The sequence below is a fragment of the Acomys russatus genome, chromosome 30 (genome assembly GCF_903995435.1).
Source record: "Acomys russatus chromosome 30, mAcoRus1.1, whole genome shotgun sequence".
NCBI classification, from domain to species: domain Eukaryota; kingdom Metazoa; phylum Chordata; class Mammalia; order Rodentia; family Muridae; genus Acomys; species Acomys russatus.
The window spans coordinates 19781509-19800493 of record NC_067166.1 but is presented as its reverse complement, the minus strand read 5'-3'; the positions used below and the strand labels follow the sequence as shown (position 1 = coordinate 19800493).

The 18985-nt window shown below is 38.9% G+C and overlaps 1 protein-coding gene across 1 annotated transcript in view; it reads left to right on the top strand.

Annotated features, from left to right (window-relative positions):
- Positions 1–18985, top strand: part of Fcho2 (FCH and mu domain containing endocytic adaptor 2) — a 95265-nt gene that overhangs the window by 27987 nt on the left and 48293 nt on the right. Inside the window, exons 7-8 of the mRNA XM_051172471.1 lie at positions 7187–7285; positions 8936–9032. Of these exons, the coding sequence (XP_051028428.1) occupies positions 7187–7285; positions 8936–9032 (196 nt within the window). The remainder of the gene's footprint in view (positions 1–7186; positions 7286–8935; positions 9033–18985) is intronic.

Below are 18985 nucleotides of genomic sequence, written 5' to 3'. Positions count from 1 at the left end.
TAACTTTAGATAAATTATATGCAATTTGGTGTTCTTTTCAGTCCTAGTTGAAGGCCTTTTTAAAGGTAGATGCACTTTATGAATCCTACCTAGTAACATTTCTACTCTCAACTCATGTCTTGGGGTAGTCTTAGCACCTAGCACCATTTAAAACACCAGGGACTTAGTTTAATCTAGTAGCTAGCAGAGGACCCAGCAGATCACAGTGGCTTACCATATCATGCTGCATGTTTCTTACGGTGTGCTGCATCTCCTGGCATGAGGCTAATGGTGGGACTTTTTGGAACATTTTAGTCATCCTATCTGAGACCATGATGAGGTACACTAGCTCCTCCACTCCTTTCTGTGCTGTGTCTTTTCCACGTGTAAGTGAGGACAAGAACTGGGTACTTCATTTAGTCTTATTTTCTCAGCAGGTAAAACAGTTTCTTTCTTTTGGTGGGCATATACTAGATATGAAAGAAGTCTTGGTAATTCTGAAACTTTGATTCCTAGTTCTTACACCTCAGAAACCAAAAGGTTTATGTACTTGCATGCGTGCAGGCACTCACACCCATGTTTACCTATTATGCCAAATGCACTGTGCTAGATGCAGGTGTATTCGGTTGACAATACAGAGGATGGGGGCAGCCATGAAATACATGCTTATAAATGAACACATTTTAGTAAATGTTGTGAAGGGAAGGACTAGGCTTCCAGGAGATAGCACTGTAAGAGTGGCATAATTGGGAGACTTATTTGAGAGAAGTGACATTTAAAACTGAGGCTTGAGGGGCTGGAGAGATGGCTCAGAGGTTAAGAGCACTGACTGCTCTTCCAGAGGTCCTGAGTTCAGTTCCCAGCAACCACATGGTGGCTCACAACCATGAATACTGTGATCTGATGCCTGGGGCTGGCAAGTAAAGGTACTTACTGCCTAACATCTGGAGTTCAGTCCCCAGAGCCTATTTGGTAAAGGGAGAGATCTGTTCCTGCAAGTTATCCTCTGTCCTGCACGTGAGCCATGGTACACCCTTCCCCCAATGAAATGAATAAATGTTAAACATTAAAAATAGAGATGTAAAACTGAGACTTGAAAAAAACAAGTAGAATAGTAGCATAGAAGTATCCTAGGCTTTGGGGCCATGAGCATAAAAGTCCAGAAGTATAAAATAGATGGATTCTATATTCTGAAAGTATAGCATAAAACTGAGAAAAAGGAAAAGGAAATAGTTAAAAAGAAATGGGGTTTAAAAAAAAGTGAGGGAAGAGGCTTGGAGAGATGCTCAGAGGTTAAGAACACTGACTGTTCTTCCAGAGGTCCTGAATTCAATTCCCAGCAACCACATGGTGGCTCACAGCCATCTATAATGAGCTATGGTGCCCTCTTCTGGCATGCAGACACAACACTGTATACATAATAAATAAATAAATGGTTTTTTAAAAAATGGGTGAAGACTAGAATAGGCTAGGGATTAGTTGTTCTCCTAAGAGCAGCTGGCAGCCTGGTAGCCACCTACATTTTGTTGTAACATGATTGGATCTGTATTTTAAGTTAGTTCTGGCAGTTTTGTGGACAGTGTATTATTCTAGCCCCAGAAGAGATGAGTAGTCAGTTTGAAAGTCAGGTGAGAAGGATGAGGGGCTTGTGGTTCCTTTTGGAGGAAGGCTGCAAATGTGGAAATACCAGGGATTAGAGAGGGAGAGAAATTCTCAAGGAGATGAGATCACTTTCAGATTTTGACTTGTCTAGCTAGGGCTACAGGGAGAACCACTGTCTCAAAAGAAGAAGGAAAAAAAAAAGGATTAAGAAAGTTACTTGAGGTAATTCCAATTAACGAAGGAAGGGGTAATTTGTTACAACTTGAAAGGGACAGCAACTTGCCCTCCTCACCCTCCCAGCCACACCTGCTTTTGATCATCTGTGTCACAGGTCACTTTTCCTGGAAGCGGCTGTTTTGGCTGACAGCCATCTCCTGTCATCCCTTGCTGTCTAATCACCTGGGTCTTAGAGTCAGTCAGCCCCCTTTGAAGCTCTATATCATGATTAAAGGAGTTTCTCTAATAAAAACAAAAACAAAAAATCCCCAAACAACAAAAACCCAAATTTGTCAAGTGCATGGATAAAGAGAAGCAGGGGAGGAGAGGTTCTCGCGTTGGCTGGAGGCAGTCAGATGTTCAGTTAGAGAGTATGCTGGCTGAGACAGTGGGGGCTGCCGTAGTGCTGGCTGTTATGTTCCATTGTCATAGTTTTGAGTCCTCAAAGCTGTGAAAGTCCAACTTGGGTGTGGGGGGCATGTTGAGACAGGGCTTCTCTGTGTGTAGCCTTGGCCATCCTGGACTCACTTTGTAGACCAGGCTGGCCTGGAACTCACAGAGATCCGCCTGCCTCTACCTCCCGAGTGCTGGGATTAAAGGCGTGCGCTACCATGCCCAGCCTTTATTATAACTCTTTGGCAGCAAAGCTTGGGCCTGAATCTGTGTGAAGCTGTTTATGATTTTACTTTAGACTCAATGTACATTAGTGTGATTGGTAAGCACCCAATTGTACTAGTATAAAATATGCCATATTTTATAGTACCACATGTATTTATTTTAAAAATCCACAAAACTTGAATTCTAAAACATATCTGGCCCTAAAGATTTTGGGTAAGAAATGACAAGCTGAGCCTTAATACAATAGTGTGAGTTACAAAGCCATGATGACTCCATGTTTGTTTTGTATGGGGTCATTGAGAACTTGATAGAGGAAGAGAAGCTGAAATCCAAGTAAAAGCCAGAGAAAAAACTGGGGCTTGCTATGTCAGCACAGCCATAGATAATGTTTGCCGAAGGTTCCAGTACTATGTTCTGGGGGAAAGGTGAAGGCTTTAGTTGTATTAAATGAGATTTTCTAAAAGTGGTGAAATTTCTTTTGCAAGGAAGGCTATTACAGACTGCAGCAAATGCTGTTTTGTCTTCTAAATCATAAAGATCATGTATTTATAAAGCAGTTACCATTGGGTTTTTAATTTTGCATTTCTACTAATTAAAATACTTTCAGTTAATTATTTAAACTAGAATAGAAATTAGAACCTGCTGTTCAGTATTTTTCTTTATTGTATTGATGTTACTTAACATTTTTTAAATTAAAAAAATATTTTATGGGAGTTTTATTTTCATAGGCCAAAAGAGGGCATCAAACTCTCTGGGACTGGAGTTATAGACAGTTGTGAGCAGCCATGTGGGTGCTGAGAATTGAACACGGGTCCTCTGGAGTAGCAGCCAGTGTTCTTAACCACTGAGCCATCTTTCCGTTCCCTAATTTTTTCAAAAAAAGGTCTACTTATTTATTATGTAAAAAACAATCTGTCTATATGTATGTCTACATACCAGGAGAGGGCATCAAATCTCACTATAGCCATTATGTGGTTTCTGGGAATTGAACTCAGAACCTTTGGAAGATCAGCCAATGCTGAGCCATCTCTCCAGCTGTCCCTACATTTTCTGAAATTTATGTTTGTGTGTAGGGCAGAGAACAACTCTTATGGAGTGGGACATCTCCTTCCACGTTGTGAGATCCAGGGTTCAACTCAGACCTGTAATTTTATAAACACATACACTGTTCTGTTTGTGTGTTTGACTTTTAGAGTCTGTGTAGGCCAAGCTGGCCTCCAATTTGTAATTTTGCCTCAGTCTATTGGGTGTTGGAATTACAAGCTGCTGCCACCTTGCCTCATCTTGATGTTACTTTTTCCCCTTCCCCTGAAGTAGAGTTTCACGATGTAGCCCTGGCTCACTGGGAACTCACCATATAGACCATTGAACTCATAGAAATCCCTTTGCCTCTGCCTCCCAAGTCCTAGGATTAATGGTGTGTGCCAACTCACACAGCTTTGAAAGAAATGTTATTTTAAAAGTTCCTTTCAGCATTCATCCTTCCGTTTCCTTACCTTTTTTCTGCTCTCATTGCATTTTCTTCAAAATTGCATTTTAATTATTTACGCTGCCTTTTTTTTTTTAATTTTTGGTTTTTTGGGTTTTTCGAGACAGGATTTCTCTGTGTAACCTTGGCTGTCCTGGACTCGCTTTGTAGACCAGGCTGGCCTTGAACTCCCAGCGATCCGCCTGCCACCATGCCCAGCTACTCTGCCATTTGTAAATGAACATTAATTTACTTGAACAGATGAAAGACAAACTACTTGGTGAAAAGAATATGTTTACGTTGATTTAAATAATCCTTGCTAGTGTCTATCTTTCCTCTTACGTTTTTGTGTCTTTCTCTTTCTGATAGTTGTGTAGTGTGTACTTGCGTGCGTGCACGCACACACACACACACCTACAACTACCTAGTATTATTTTTGTTTTTTTTCTTACTATTTATTTTTTTAATTAATTAATTTATTTATTTTATGTGTATGTATGTATGGGCACGTGCATGCCAGAAGCGGGCATCAGATGACATTATAGATGGTTGTGAGCCACCATGTGGTTGCTGGGAATTGAACTCAGGACCTCTTGAAGAGTAGACAGTGCTCTTATCTACTGGGCCATCTCTCCAGCCCCAAGATTTATTTTTTAAAGTAGCCTTCCAGCTGTAAGGGTAGCCACATACCACTAAAACAGATTGCTGTGGTGTCTGTCTGTCTCTCTGAAACTTTTTTTTATTTATGTATATGTATGAATCTATGTTTAGTGGGTGTGTGCCATGTATGTTTGGGTGTCTCATGCCAGAACAGGGTTTAGATCCCCTGAAGTAGTAGTTACTAATTTTGAGTAATAGCATTAGTTAGTAGTGTGCTTTTTCTATCTTCAAAGAAAAATTCCACAATCTCAGATTGTATCTGAATTATGCATTGAGTTAAATGTGGATTCATGTTTCAAGATACTTCTGACTCGGACCAGGAGAGATGGCTCAGTGCTTTAAGAGCACTGGCTGCTTTGCAGAAGACCTGGGTTCAAGTCACAGCACCACATGGCAGCTCACAACTATCTGTAATTCCTGTTCCAGGGCATCCGACACCCTCATCTGGCCTCTGCAGGCACAGCAGGCACAGATAGTCATGCAGGCAAAACACTCATACACATAAAAAACATGGAATGGAGACACACTTTCCTTGGAAGTAGGGAATCATCCATATGAAATTAATTACGAGTCAGCTTTACTATATTTGGTTGTATTTGTTTGTGAGAAAATATTTTGTTAGTACATTTCTGACATTTAACCTGAGGCCCATTTCTTTAAAATTTTTTTTTATTAGATGTGTTTATTTTATGTATGTGTTTTGCCTCCATATATGTATATGTATCATGTGCAGGGTGGCTGCAGAGATCAGAAAGAGGAACAGATCTGGCGTTAGGCTGGTTGTGAACCACTATCTGTGTGCTGGGAACTGAACCTGGGTCCACGGCAAGAGGAGCCAGTGCTTATTCAGAGAGCGTTCTCAAGTAGTTCTGAGCCATCTCTCAAGCCCCTGGGCCATTTCTTCTATTTTGAATGTAGAAGAATCAACCTCCCATTGGATGTTCCTCAGTTATCTCTCCTTCTTTTAAGATTTCTTTTTATTTACGTGTGCCTCTTAGTGTACATGGATGTCTGCTGCTGACATGAGAAGAGGGTTCAGATCCATTGGAGCTGGAATTACAGGATATTCTGAGTCATCTGACTTTAGTGCTGGCAACTAAAATTGGGCCCTCTGCAAAAGCTGTATGTGTCATTAAGCACTGAGCCATTTCTCAGTTCTTAAAGGTAGTTCGGGATCTTGAAATAGATATTTTATTAGTGTGGTCAGGATGAATCACTCTATTATCGTCATCTTCATCAATAAGGTTGATTGATGTTTGGGAACTGTTAGTATAGTTCACACATAAATTATAGTTTTGCCTCTTTTGATATATTTTTAACTGATTCACAAATCTGTAGATAATCTGTATTAATGATTCCGATCAAGTAACTCAGTACTGAATAAATTTGGACATTAATGTGAGGAGAGATAATTTAATTTGATAGCTTAACTTGAGAAAAATAATTAGAAATTTAAGCCCATTCTTTTAAAAAAGATTTACTTATTTACTTTTTTTTTTTTTTTTTTTTTTGGAGACAGGGTTTCTCTGTGTATCCCTGGCTATCCTGGACTCACTTTGTAGTCCAGGCTGGCCTTGAACTCACAGAGATTCACCTGCCTCTGCCTCCCGAGTGCTGGGATTAGAGGCATGTGCCACCACACCCAGAGATTTATTTATTTTGTATACAGTGCTCTGCCTGCATGTACACCTACAGGCCAGAAGAGGGCATCAGATCATGTTATAGATGGTTGTGAGCCATCATGTGGTTGCTGGGAATTGAACTCAGGACCTCCGGAAGAGCAGCCAGTGCTCTCAACTTAACCTCTGAGCCATCTCTCCAGCCCCCACTGAACCCTATTCTTTAGAATTGATTTAATTTGATAAAAAGGGAAAAGATAATCTGTGCAGTAGAACTGACACTAGTGTTTTAGGGAAGGAGAAAACACTCTAAGGTTGTGAGGTTGGGCAAGTTTAGAAAATACTGGGTTTAAACAAAGTGAAGTATTTCTCTGGGGTTTTGATCATGAGTTTTGCACAGCAGAAGCTAGCAGTGGTGTTCATTCTCTGGGTTATAGATGTTATCACTGGGAAGAGTCCTTCCTAACAGTATTCCCTCTTACCCATCTCCCCAGGCATCCTGGAGACCCATGTTCTGGGGTGACCCCTTTCTCCCCATCCAGTGCATTCCCACCGTCCATGGAGAACTGCTGAGATAGATCACTTATGCTGTCCCAAGTTTCTTTGTTCACAGACTCTATAATTTTGTTAGCTTTTCAAAAGTTAGACAGGCTTGTTGAGAATCTCTGGCCAGATTTTAGACTTTAGAGTTAAATGGTAAGGGTTTGCCCTGCCAGCATCAGGCTTTAGTTTTGGAAACTTTCCTCTGGTTTTTGTAATATTGCTATCTTATGGAACTACTAATTTTAAAAAGTTTTGATTATAAAGTTTAACTTGAAAAAAACCTTATATTTGCCTAAGAAAATGGAATAACAAAATTGAACTTTATTAGATGTATTTATCTAGAAGCATTTTAAACATAGTGCTAATTTAATTTAGGTACCTATATTGAAGTGGTTTGTAAAACTTGTCTTGATTCCAGAGTATATGATTTTATGTATCTGTATATATTTTCATAATCAAAACTTTTATATTTCAAACCCAGAAATTTCAAGATATTGAAGAAACTCATCTTATTCACATAAAGGAAATTATAGGATCCTTGTCAAATGCTATAAAGGAAATTCATCTACAGATAGGCCAGGTAAATTTTTTCTTTATGTTGAAGTGGTTTATGAAAATTTTATGTTCGTTTATAACTCTTTAGTAAGTCTTTTATTACATTGTTTGGAAATCATCATATCATATAGCATATGATCATACTGAATTATCTCAGATGAGGAGAGGACTATGTATTTATATGTATTTTTATTGATCGCCAAGTATGATAATTCATTATTAGCATTGCTGCTGTGGTTATTTCTATTATTTATTTATTTATAGTTTTTTGAGACAGGGTTTCTCTGTGTAACAGCTCTGGCTGTCCTGGACTCGCTTTGTAGACCAGGCTGGCCTCGAACTCAGATATCTGCTTTCTTCTGCTTCCTGAGTGCTGGGATGAAAGGTGTGTGCCACCATACCTGCCTTTATTGTTTGTATTTAGTTTTTGAGACACTTCTTTGTATAGTACTGGCTGACCTAAAACTGATTCTGTAGACCAGGCTGGCCTCTAACTCAGAGATCTTCCTGCCTCTACCTCCTAAGTGCTGGGGTTAACAGTGTGAGCTGACAATTTATTATTGTTGTTGTTGTTATTATTATTTTGTTGTTGTTTTGTTTTTTGTTTTTTTATACCAGGCTGGCCTCAAACTCAGAGATTCACCTGTCTCTGCCTCTTGAGTTCTGGGATTAAAGCTATATACCACTACCACCCAATTTATTATTGTTGTTGTTGTTGTTTTTGTTTTTTGGTTTTTCAAGACAGGGTTTCTCTGTGTAGCCTTGGCTGTCCTAGACTTGGTTTGTAGACCAGGCTGGCCTCGAACTCACAGTGATCCAACTGCCTCTGCCTCCCAAGTGCTGGGATTAAAGGTGTGTGCCAACATGCCCGGCTTCAATTTATTATTTTTTAAGATTTATTTTTATTGTTTTTAAATTGTGTGTGGATATGTACACATGACTGAATGTGCTTGTATCAGGGGTGTCAGATTCTGCTGGAAGTGGAGCTGCTAGTGTCTATGAACCTCTTCAGTGGGTGGTGGGGATTGAACTTGGGTCCTCTGAAAGAGCAACCACTAAGCCATCTCTCTAGCCTCATATGAATTGTTTTAAAATAACTTAAGTACTATATAATTATATAGTTACTATATAGCTATACTTATCAGTATTGCTATATAACAGACAAATAGTATTTACTAAACACCTGTTTATTTTAAATAGTTGTATACTTCTAAGAATTAACTGTATAGTCTTTTTAATTAATTGGACATTACCAAATTTGGGTATTTCTTTTTTCAAGTTTTGCTACTTTAAGTTAGAGAAACAACTTCAGTAATTAGAAAATTTAAATGTGGTAGTGTTCAGAATGTCTTTGATGATAATTTGGGGTGTATTGTAATAAGAAGAGGTCTTTTCCTTTGCTATTAAAATTTTAAATACTGTCTTTATAAGTTTTATTTATCATAATTCTGTTTATGAAATAATCAAAAGTAGCAATAATAAACTGCCTATAGGCAGTGTCTTAGTGGAGGAGGTAAGCAGAAGATTTCCATAAGTCTGCCAACAGAGTTAGGAAATAACATGGGAGGTTTAAAAAAAATCTGGTGTAACTTTTTAAATTGCTTTGTAGAGTTTTCTGAATTAAATAAGAATGTTAGTTAAAAAAGAAAGAAAACTTTTTATTCTTTTTTAATAGGTTCATGAAGAATTTATAAATAATATGGCTAATACTACAATTGAAAGTTTGATACAAAAATTTGCTGAGTCAAAAGGCACAGGGAGAGAAAGACCTGGTAAGATGACAAACTGAAAGGAAATAAATATTTGTCTTATTATTTTTCTTTTAAGGCAGAATCTTGCTATGTAGCATAGACTAGCTCATGATCTCCTTGCCTTAGTGTCATAGCATTCTTTAAATATTTGTATTTGAATACATATCTGGTGTGAATAACATTTTTAAACTGTAAAATGGTGTCAAGCTTAAAAATGAGATTTCGGTTTGTTTGTTTTAGATTTATTTATTTTCTATCTATTAGTGTTTTGCCTACATGTTTATGTATATCATGTGCATGCCTGGTACCCAAGGAGGCCAAAGAGGATGTCAATCTTCTGAAATTGGAGCTATGGATGGTTGTGAGCCATCATGTGGGTTCTGGGAATTGAAGGAGGTCCTTGGCACCAGCAGCAAGTGCTCTAATCACAGAGCATCTCTCCAGCCCCTAAATTAAGGCCTTTGTCACAGTCTTTTAGTTAATAATTTCATTACTTAAAATGATTGTGTAGCCTTTACTAAATGAATATGTCTGCAGTTTGTTTAGATTTCTGAAAGAGAGTTAGCTACAGATACAGGAAACCTGTTCAATAAAGAAAGATTGGATGGAAATATTGACCCTTCAGCACTGAGACCAATATAGAAACTTCCTTAACATTTAATGGCTTTTCTTAATCGTATACATTTTTAAGATATGTTTTTTATTGAGTATTAACTGTGCTAAGCATTAGGAATACCCCAATGAATGAATAATTGTAGGAGTCCTGGTTTTAGTTTTTGTGCCTTAATGACCCCAGATTGTAAATTCTGCTTTTTCTTTTCTTTCTTTTTTTTTTTTTAAATAGGGCTTTCTTATATGGCCCTGGTTGCCTGGTACTCAGTATGTCGATCATGCTGGCTTTAAACTCACAGAGATTCTCTTGTCTCTGCTTCCTAAGTACTGGGATGAAAGGCACGTGCTACCGTGCCTGCCTTCAACCATTCTACTTTTTAAAAAGCTGTATTTTATATTTTAATGTTGTTGATGATGATTATTGTTGTTACTGAGGCTTTCTATCATGTAGCTCTAGCTATGCTGGAGCTCTGTGTAGAACAGGTTCGCCTTTAGCTCTGCCTCTGCCTCCCAAATGCTGGGATTATAGGCATCTGCCATAGCGCCTGGCCCATATCTTACTGTTAATGAGCATATTATGACATTCAGTCTAATAAGTAGCCACTATCTCTTTTTGGTTCTTTTTGTTTGTTTGTTTGTTTGTTTTTTGTTGTTGTTTTTTGGTTTTTTTGAGACAGGGTTTCTCTGTATAGCCTTGGCTGTCCTGGACTCGCTTTGTAGACCAGGCTGGCCTCGAACTCACAGTGATCTGCCTGCCTCTGCCTCCCGAGTGCTGGGATTAAAGGCGTGCACCACCACGCCCAGCTTATCTCTTTTTATTTAGTATACTTACACTCTTCCAGAATTTTTTGGCTTTGTTTATTGCTTATTGTAGCATATAAAAATGTATTTCATTCTACAGGTAAAAATAATTCAGTCAACTTAAACTATAGCATGGAATTCAGAAAAATAGGTGAATGATAGCAGAAAAGTTTGGGAGTCAGTTTTTCTCAGTTTATCACAAAAGCAAGACTTGACATCTGAGTCATCTACGTTCTTTCCTTCTCAAATCTCATTAATTTTTAAATGTTATTAATTGAATTATATTGGTATTTCTCCCTCAGACCTTTCTGGTTTTTTTCAAACTGCCTGATTAATTTGCAGTTTTCTTTTTCTTTTTGTTTTTCGAGACAGGGTCTCTCTGTGTTAGCCTTGGCTGTCCTGGACTCTCTTTGTAGACTAGACTGGCCTTGAACTCACAGCTATCCACCTGCCTCTGCCTCCCAAGTACTGGGATTAAAGATGTGTACCACCACGCCTGGCTTAATTTGCAGTTTTCTTACAGTGCTCAAGAGACACTTCTTACCAGGTCCCTTTCAGACATTTTCGCAAATATGCATCTGGGTAATGTAAATGACAATGACTGGGCAGTGGTGGTGCAGGCCTTTAGTCCCAGCACTTGGCAACAAGAGGCAGTTAGGCTAGCCTGGTCTACAGAGGGAGTTCCAGGATACCAAGGCTACACAGAAACCCTTTCTCAAAAGCAAAAAACCAACCAACCAAAAACCTTGCAAATACTCGTAAATCTTTGAAATTTTATTATAGACAATAAGTTAATATAAGTTAAAAATCTGTACTTGAACTCAAAGCCCTTAAGGCTTTGGGGTGACCCAGTACCTGTACTCTGGCTAACTTGAACTGCTTTTCAGGTTCTGCACGTGCCTCTCTTTTTCTTTGATGCCTTAGTTGTGTTTATTCTCCTATTCTACAGAATAGTATATTCCACGTCTTCCCACTTGTGTGAGAAGTAAGTGCCCTCTTGCAGAGTCAGGTGATATATCACTCCTTTCATAAAAAATGCCCCTAAACTTCATAGCTTTCCTTTTTGTGTACTTATGAAAACATTCCATCCTCTGTTCATCTTTCATTTCTGTATTTATAAATAATATGCTTTTGTTGAATAATGAATAAATGAATAGAGAATGGTAAGATTAGACTGAAATGGGTGAATTTACTTTTAGAAAAATCTTCATTTCATGTTGATAATCTTCAGAGTTGCTAAAGACCAAAGTGTGTCTGCAAAGTGACGACAGCTGTACAGGGTACCGAGTCCCGCGTTCACTGAGCATTTAGTGCAGCTCACACTGGGTAGATGGAGAAAAACCATAAAGAAGAAGAGGGAGATGAGATCCCTCTGATCAGACTTCCTAAATGAGAAGGATATATTTAGATGTCTGGAATATTTCAGCTACTGTATACTAGGCATATTACCACAAATTATAAAGTAAAACAGACACTTTTTGAAAAATACAATCTATTGGTTGTATTTCTAGGCCAATACCTAGAAAGAAAATACCAAACCTAGAGAATTTACTATCCTTTCTATCCCGTCTCCCCACCTAGACCTCTTTTAAATTTTATAAATTTTTTTAAACCTTGCAAATAAATAAAAATTTCGCACATCAAAAATTATTTGTAATTCTGATCTTCTGTATAGTTAGAATAAGTGTTTGGAATGACAGCTGTGGAGCTTGATATTAAATTTTATGCTTTTAGTATTGAATATATTTTATACACTTAGCTACCACCAAACCCAAAAGCTCTATGACAGAATTAGAACTAGAAAAACAATTACCTTTATATATTTTATGACCCAGAACCCCCCCCCCCCCCCCCGACAGGTTTCTTTGTGTAACAGAAGCCTGGCTATCCTGGATTCATTTTGTAGACTAGGCCGGCCTCCATCCCTTAGTGCTGAGATTAAAGGTATATGCTACCACACCGGGCTTATGACCCAGATTTTTAAAAATTGCCTTTAAAATAAGAGAAACAAAATTTAAAGCTTTTTAAAAAAATTATTATTAAATAAATAAAAACAGTTTCTCTGGATTGCCTTGGCTATTTTGGAATGTGCTCTGTAGATGAGGCTAGCTTTGAACACAGATTGCCTGCCTCTGCCTCCTCAGTGTTAGAATTACAGCCAGGCACCACCACTGCCTGGCGGTTTGTTTTCCCCCTTTTCCTTGTTTTTGAGGTGGGGCAGGGTGGGAAGGAGGGAGTGCCTCCGAGTTTGTTAGCTTTGTGTGACTTGCACCATTGCACACGGCGCAATTGAAAGTTGTGTGTATAGTAACAAGAATAAGGCTCTAGTTTATAATCTATAAAAGAAGGTAACCCAAAGGCAGCTTGAATTAGTTAATTTATTAAAGAGTTATTGATTAATGTTTATAGTGTTCTGCTTGAAGGCCAGAAGGCGGCACCAGATCTCATTATAGATGGTTGTGAGCCACCATGTGGTTGTTGGGAATTGAACTCAGGACCTTTGGAAGAGCAGCCGGTGCTCTTAACCTCTAAGCCATCTCTCCGGCCCATATTTATTTATTTTTTAAATATCGATTTATTTATGTAATTTATACATATGAGTGCTCTAGTTGCATGTGTGCTTGCATGACAGGAGATTAGATTCCATTACAGATGGTTGTGAGCCACCATGAGGGTACTAGGAATTGAACTCAGGACCACTGGAAGAGCAGTCAGTGCTCTTAACCGCTGAGCCGTCTCTCCAGCCCTGCCAGTTTGAATTTAAAAGGTAGTTGGTTGGAAGGAAACGGAGGTATATCAATGACTCAGACTCAGGCATGTGGCAAGGCGTCAGAAGGAAACACGTAACAGGAGTTAGAAAATGAGATGTCTCTATCTTGATGGTTTCTTATTTTGTTTGCTTCCAAAGTAGACGAAATAAAGTGATCTCAGCAATGTCTTCTTAGTGATTTTCCTTGTTTCTTTGTTGTGCCCATAGCTTAGAGCTAGTGAATTCAAGGGTTTTTTTGTTTGTTTGTTTTTTGTTTTTTTAGTTTTTCTTTTCCAATTTTTTCTTTTTTTTTTTGAGAAATACTACGATTGGTATTGGTATTGGGTTGGCTAATCTATTAGACTAGTCATTTCTGGCTAGGTCCTGTGTTGTAAACATGAATATGCTACCACTGCGAAGAAGGGGCCTGTCCAGAAAAGATGACTATGCTGAGGTCAGCTTCGTCCTCCTCAGTCTTGCAGTATTCTTCCCTCAGAGACCCTTACAGGAGCTGGAGATGGGACTTGAGGCAAAGAGAGAAGCTGCTTGAAAATGTATGTTGAGCATAAATTTTCTCTCTAAAAATGTGCTTGTAACTTTTGATATATGTTCAGTAATTGGAAGTATTTTACAGTGAGGAACATACAGTCCATTTCATCAGCCCTTGTGTCTGCAGCAGTGTGGCGTGGGCTCTGCTGTGTTGTTAGTTCTGTTAGGCTTACTTTCATGCTGGATTTGAAGGGAGGCACTCTAGTTTTGTAGTACACAACTGCTCGAGCATCTATTTAAGTGAGGTGTTGATGGTATGTTGAGTGAATGAGCACCCCAAGGGAAGGCTGATGGCAGGCAGGGCTACAGAACAGACTTGGGAGCCCAACTGTGACACTGGCCTGTTTCTAAGGGAGGCCTTTGTTTGTTTTGTTTTTCGAGACAGGGTTTCTCTGTGTAGACTTAGCTGTCCTGGATTTACTTTTTAGACCAGACTGGCCTCAAACTCACAGAGAACCTCCTGCTTCTGCCGCCCAGAGTCCTGGCATTGTAGACATGTAGCTAATAAGGCAGGCCTTTTATAAAAACAACTGTAACCAGGGAACCACATGGGAAGCAAGGGGAAGGCAGCATTACATCATTTTGACTAGCTAAACACAAGAAGACTTTGTCCCAAGTACACTGTATCCGGGTGGTTAGACAAAGCATTTTAAGCTGATTGGTAGGATATAGGTTTGGGGACTTTCCAGTTCCTCACCGTTCCTTTCTGGGAGAAAGGAACATAGCAGGGTATCGTGGTTTTTATTTAAATAGAACATATGTCATTAATTCAGGCAGAATGTTCAACAAGTATTGAATTATAAGTAAAAGGCTATTCAAGCTCCCAGGCAGGTAGATCCTGAAAACCTGGATTTAATTTCACCTTATAATCAAAATGAAGACCTAAAAACAAAATGGCTTCTGTTATGCTAAACACGAAACCAAGTGTTAACAGAGGAGCTACAGTTTTAAGCAAGTTACAACACTAGCAGGAGTTTTGATCTGCATTTTCCAAAGAACTAACATAGTACATCTTTTTATGTTTTGACCATTGATAATTTTCTTGTCAAAGAATTTTAGACCTTTGATAATTCCAAAAATTGGACTGGATGTTTTATTAATACTGAATATATAAGCTGTATATCAGATTCATTTTTGTGAAATATTTTCTCTTAGTTTGGGGTTGTTATTTTTTATTTATCTCTGTGTGTGTCCATGGACCATGATATCTGCATGGTACTCTCTGGATTCCTTGGGACTTGAGTTACAGACAGTTTTGAGCTGCCATTTGGGTACTGAGAATTGAACCCATGTTCATTGGAAATGCAGCTAGTGCTCTTAATTTCTTTCTTTCTTTCTTTCTTTTTTTTTTTAAGATTTATTTATTATGTTTACTGTGTTCTGCCTGCATGTATGCTTGCAGGCCAGAAGAGGGTATTAGATCTCATTTCAGATGGTTATGAACCTCCATGTGGTTGCTGGGAATTGAACTCGAGACCTTTGGAAGAGCAGGCAGTGCTCATAACTCTAAACCATCTCTCCAGCCCGCAGCTAGTGCTCTTAACCATTGAACCATATGTCTAGCTCCTGGGTTTTCATTTTGAAAAATAAAAGTTAATTTTGATCAAGTCCAATTTACCAGATTTTTTTTTTATGTTTTATTCTCTAATGTTATTTTTTAAAAATTTTGTGTGTGTGTGTGTGTGTGCGCGCGCGTGCGCTGGGTGAGGTGGTGCACACCTGTAATCCCAGCACTCGGGGAGGCAGAGGCTGGTGGATCTTTGTGACTTTGGAGCCAGCCTGGTCTACAAAGCAAGTCCAGGACAGTCAAGGCTATACAGAGAAACTCAGTCTTGGACACCGCCCCCCCCCCCAAAAGTGTGTGTGTGTGTGTGTGTGTGTGTGTGTGTGTGTGTGTGTGTGTGTTATGGGGGTGGAGTTCAGGGCCTGTCACATACTAGGAAAGCTGCTCTATCACTGAGCTATATTGCTCAGCCTGTTTTTACTAGAATTCACTGTGTGGCCCAGATGGGCATTGAACTCAATCCTCTTGCTTTAGCCTTCCAAGTAGCTGGAATTTAGGCTTGATTCACCAGTGTAACTTGGTGTAATAGTTAAGAAATATTTGTCTCCCCTACCTATGCATGCTTTTAATACCAGCCCTTGGGAAAGACAGCTAGGCTACACAGAGAATGTCTGTCTCAGCAACCTGAAAAAAGAAAAAAAAAAGTATTTGTTTAATTTAGTATCACAAAAATGTACTTTTCTAATTTTCTAGTATTATAGTAGAAGTTTTATAGTTTTAGAAGGACAAAGGGACAGCCTGGAATTCTCCCACTGGTCATGGCTAGAGTGACTTGAGCAACTAATAAGTAATGAGTAGATTGGATTGTATTATAATGCAAAGAGGAAACTGAATTGCCAGGAGTTCATACAGGTATTGAAAATGTTTGAATAAATAATTAAAAACATTTTCATAATGATGATGATGATGGTGATACCTGGTGAGATGGCTCAGCAGGGAAAGGTGTTTGCGCCAAGCCTGACAACCTAAGTTAGATTCCTAGGACCCAAAGCAGAGAATCAACCTCTTCAAGTTGTGTGTACACACACACACACACACTCTCTCTCTCTCTCAATAACAGCCAAAACAAAAACAACAATAAAACATTTAAGTCTTTGAATACTTTAAAGAAAATACATGAATGGCATAAAATAAAAAGAAAAGAAAAACACATGAAAAGATGCAGAACTTCATTAATTATTAAGGATGTTCAAATTAAGACTATACTGAGATCTTTTTTTTTTTTTTTTTTTTTAATTTATTTTTTGTTTTTCAAGACAGGGTTTCTCTGGGTAGCCTTGGCTGTCCTCAACTCACTTTGTAGACGAGGCTGGCCTTGAACTCACAGTGATCCATCTGCCTCTGCCTCTGAAGGGCTGGGATTAAAGGCGTGTGCCACCATGCCTGGCCTGAGATCTTTTTAAAATTACAATTGTGTCACTTAAAAACTTTGTTTTTATTATCTAGTTTGAGGACTATTTTTTTAACCATTACATTTTAATTATTACTCCTCGGCTGCTTGAGCTTTAATTGATTGTTGAGAAACTGTAGTGTTAAGTCAGGTTAAGAATACAGGTTAAGAATACAGGATAAGAATACAGGTTAAGAATACAGAATCACTAACCTGGCAGCCTTTAATCCCATTTTGGGAGGCAGAGGCAGCTGAAACTCTTAGTTCAAGGCCAGTCTGGTCTACGCAGTGAGTTCCAGAACCGCCAAAACCTCAGAGAAACTATCTTGAAAAACACAAACCCTCTCCATACCAAATCAGAATATGTATTTTAACATGATCGCTGGGTGGTTACAGGATAGCTCAGGAAGCCTTGTCTAGACTTAGTGATTCATAGCAACCCTAGTGTCCTCCAGAACTGTTCTTCTCTAGTGTGAGTCTTGGACCATCAAGATGCCGATGCCCAGATGCCATCCCAGGCTGGAGTAGGGTTCTCTGAGGTTGGAGTCTGGAGATAGATGTTTTTGACAAACCCTCCAGGTGTCAATAACCTTGAGATAGTTGGTTGAAAAGTGTTGCAGTAGCATTTTCTGATAGCCAGATGGAATTTGAAACCACCTAATTAGAGAAAAAATTTCCACAGGTCCTTTACTAAAATAGATATCTTTGATAACTGTAGTTTTCAAATGGTTTAACAAAAGAGAAAAAGAAAAATATGTATAGAGAAACCATACATGACAAAAGGTACTCCTAAGCATTCCCCTTCATATGTGATACAGATGAATGACACTACAAAGTAAGTAACTAACTAGCTAGGAACCATGGTGTAGAACTAGAAACCCACAGCAGTTGCCTACCCACAGGCTGATGCTCTTTTACTGTTAGCTTGCCTGGCTCCTCATCCTAGACATCTAGTAAGCCCAGGAGCAAGCTTGAAAACGAGTGTCAGATGCATCTCTGTTCTCCCTGCCCAGGTGGTTGTGAGCCACCATGAGGTGCTAGGAACTGAACCCAGGTCCTCCACAAGAATAGTAAGTGCTCTTAATCACTGAACTGTCTCCAGCTCCTTAAGGCAGGTTTTTATGTGACAGTGTAAATTTGCTCTGTTGCTGGCCTGAGATACAGGATTAATTCCAAGGCAGTGAGAACTGTTAGTTAAATATGTCACATACTTTGTATTCAGCTTCACTCAACAGAAAACTTTTAGTGATTCAAGATTAATAAGGTTTTTTTCTTTTATAATATTTTTTAAAAGTTCTGATCCAAGCTGGATGTGGCGGCTCACAACTTTAATCCCACCACCCGGGAGGCAGAGGCAGGCTGATTGTTAAGAGTTCAAGGCCAGCCTGGTCTACAAAGTGAGTCCAGGACAGCCAAGGCTACCCAGAGAAACCCTGTCTTGAAAAACCAAATAAATAAATAAATAAAAAGTTCTGATCCAGAGCCGGGCGTGGTGGCGCACACCTTTAATCCCAGCACTCGGGAGGCAGAGGCAGGCGGATCGCTGTGAGTTCGAGGCTAGCCTGGTCTACAAAGTGAGTCCAGGATGGTCAAGGCTACACAGAGAAACCCTGTCTCGAAAAAAACCAAAAAAACCAAAAAAAAAAAAAAAAAAAAAAAAAAAAAAAAAAAGTTCTGATCCAAATTAGCTTGGGTAAATTCATTCGGTCAATGGCTTTTGAAACAATTTCTACTTTTCACTAAAGCATAATATTTAAGATATTTTGCTTTGAATTACTCACCTTTTGGGATTTTTCTTTCATGAGTAGAACATACAGTGGGTTTTTTAGAAAATGTGTGTTGAGAGCATCAGGAGACAGAAGCAAATGGTTTTATTTACTTCTATGAAAACTAAATTGCCCTGTGACCACATATAAAACTAAGTGCTAAGGGCAGTTATTTATCTTCACATCAGAATTAATTGGGTCTAAAGCCATTGAAATTCCATTTGTAACAAACCAGTAATTATGACTCTTACTCTGGCTGTAGTACTGTCAAAAAAATAACTTGTCTTATGCTTAAATAGCAGAATGACAGGCAGGAAACTGCGTTTGAGGGAAATGCTGAATAATCTCTCCTCTTGTGAAGAGTTCAGAAGTGACATGTTACCAGGGGGTCAGAATGTGCAGTGATATCCAGCTGAGCTGGCAGCTGGCGCTGAGCCAGGCACACAAAACCAGTCATGTCAAGGAGCACATGCCATTTGAAACAGGAAAATCTGTGCATGATTTAATTTTTTCTGAGGTGTCTGTCAGTTGCATTGTGCTAGG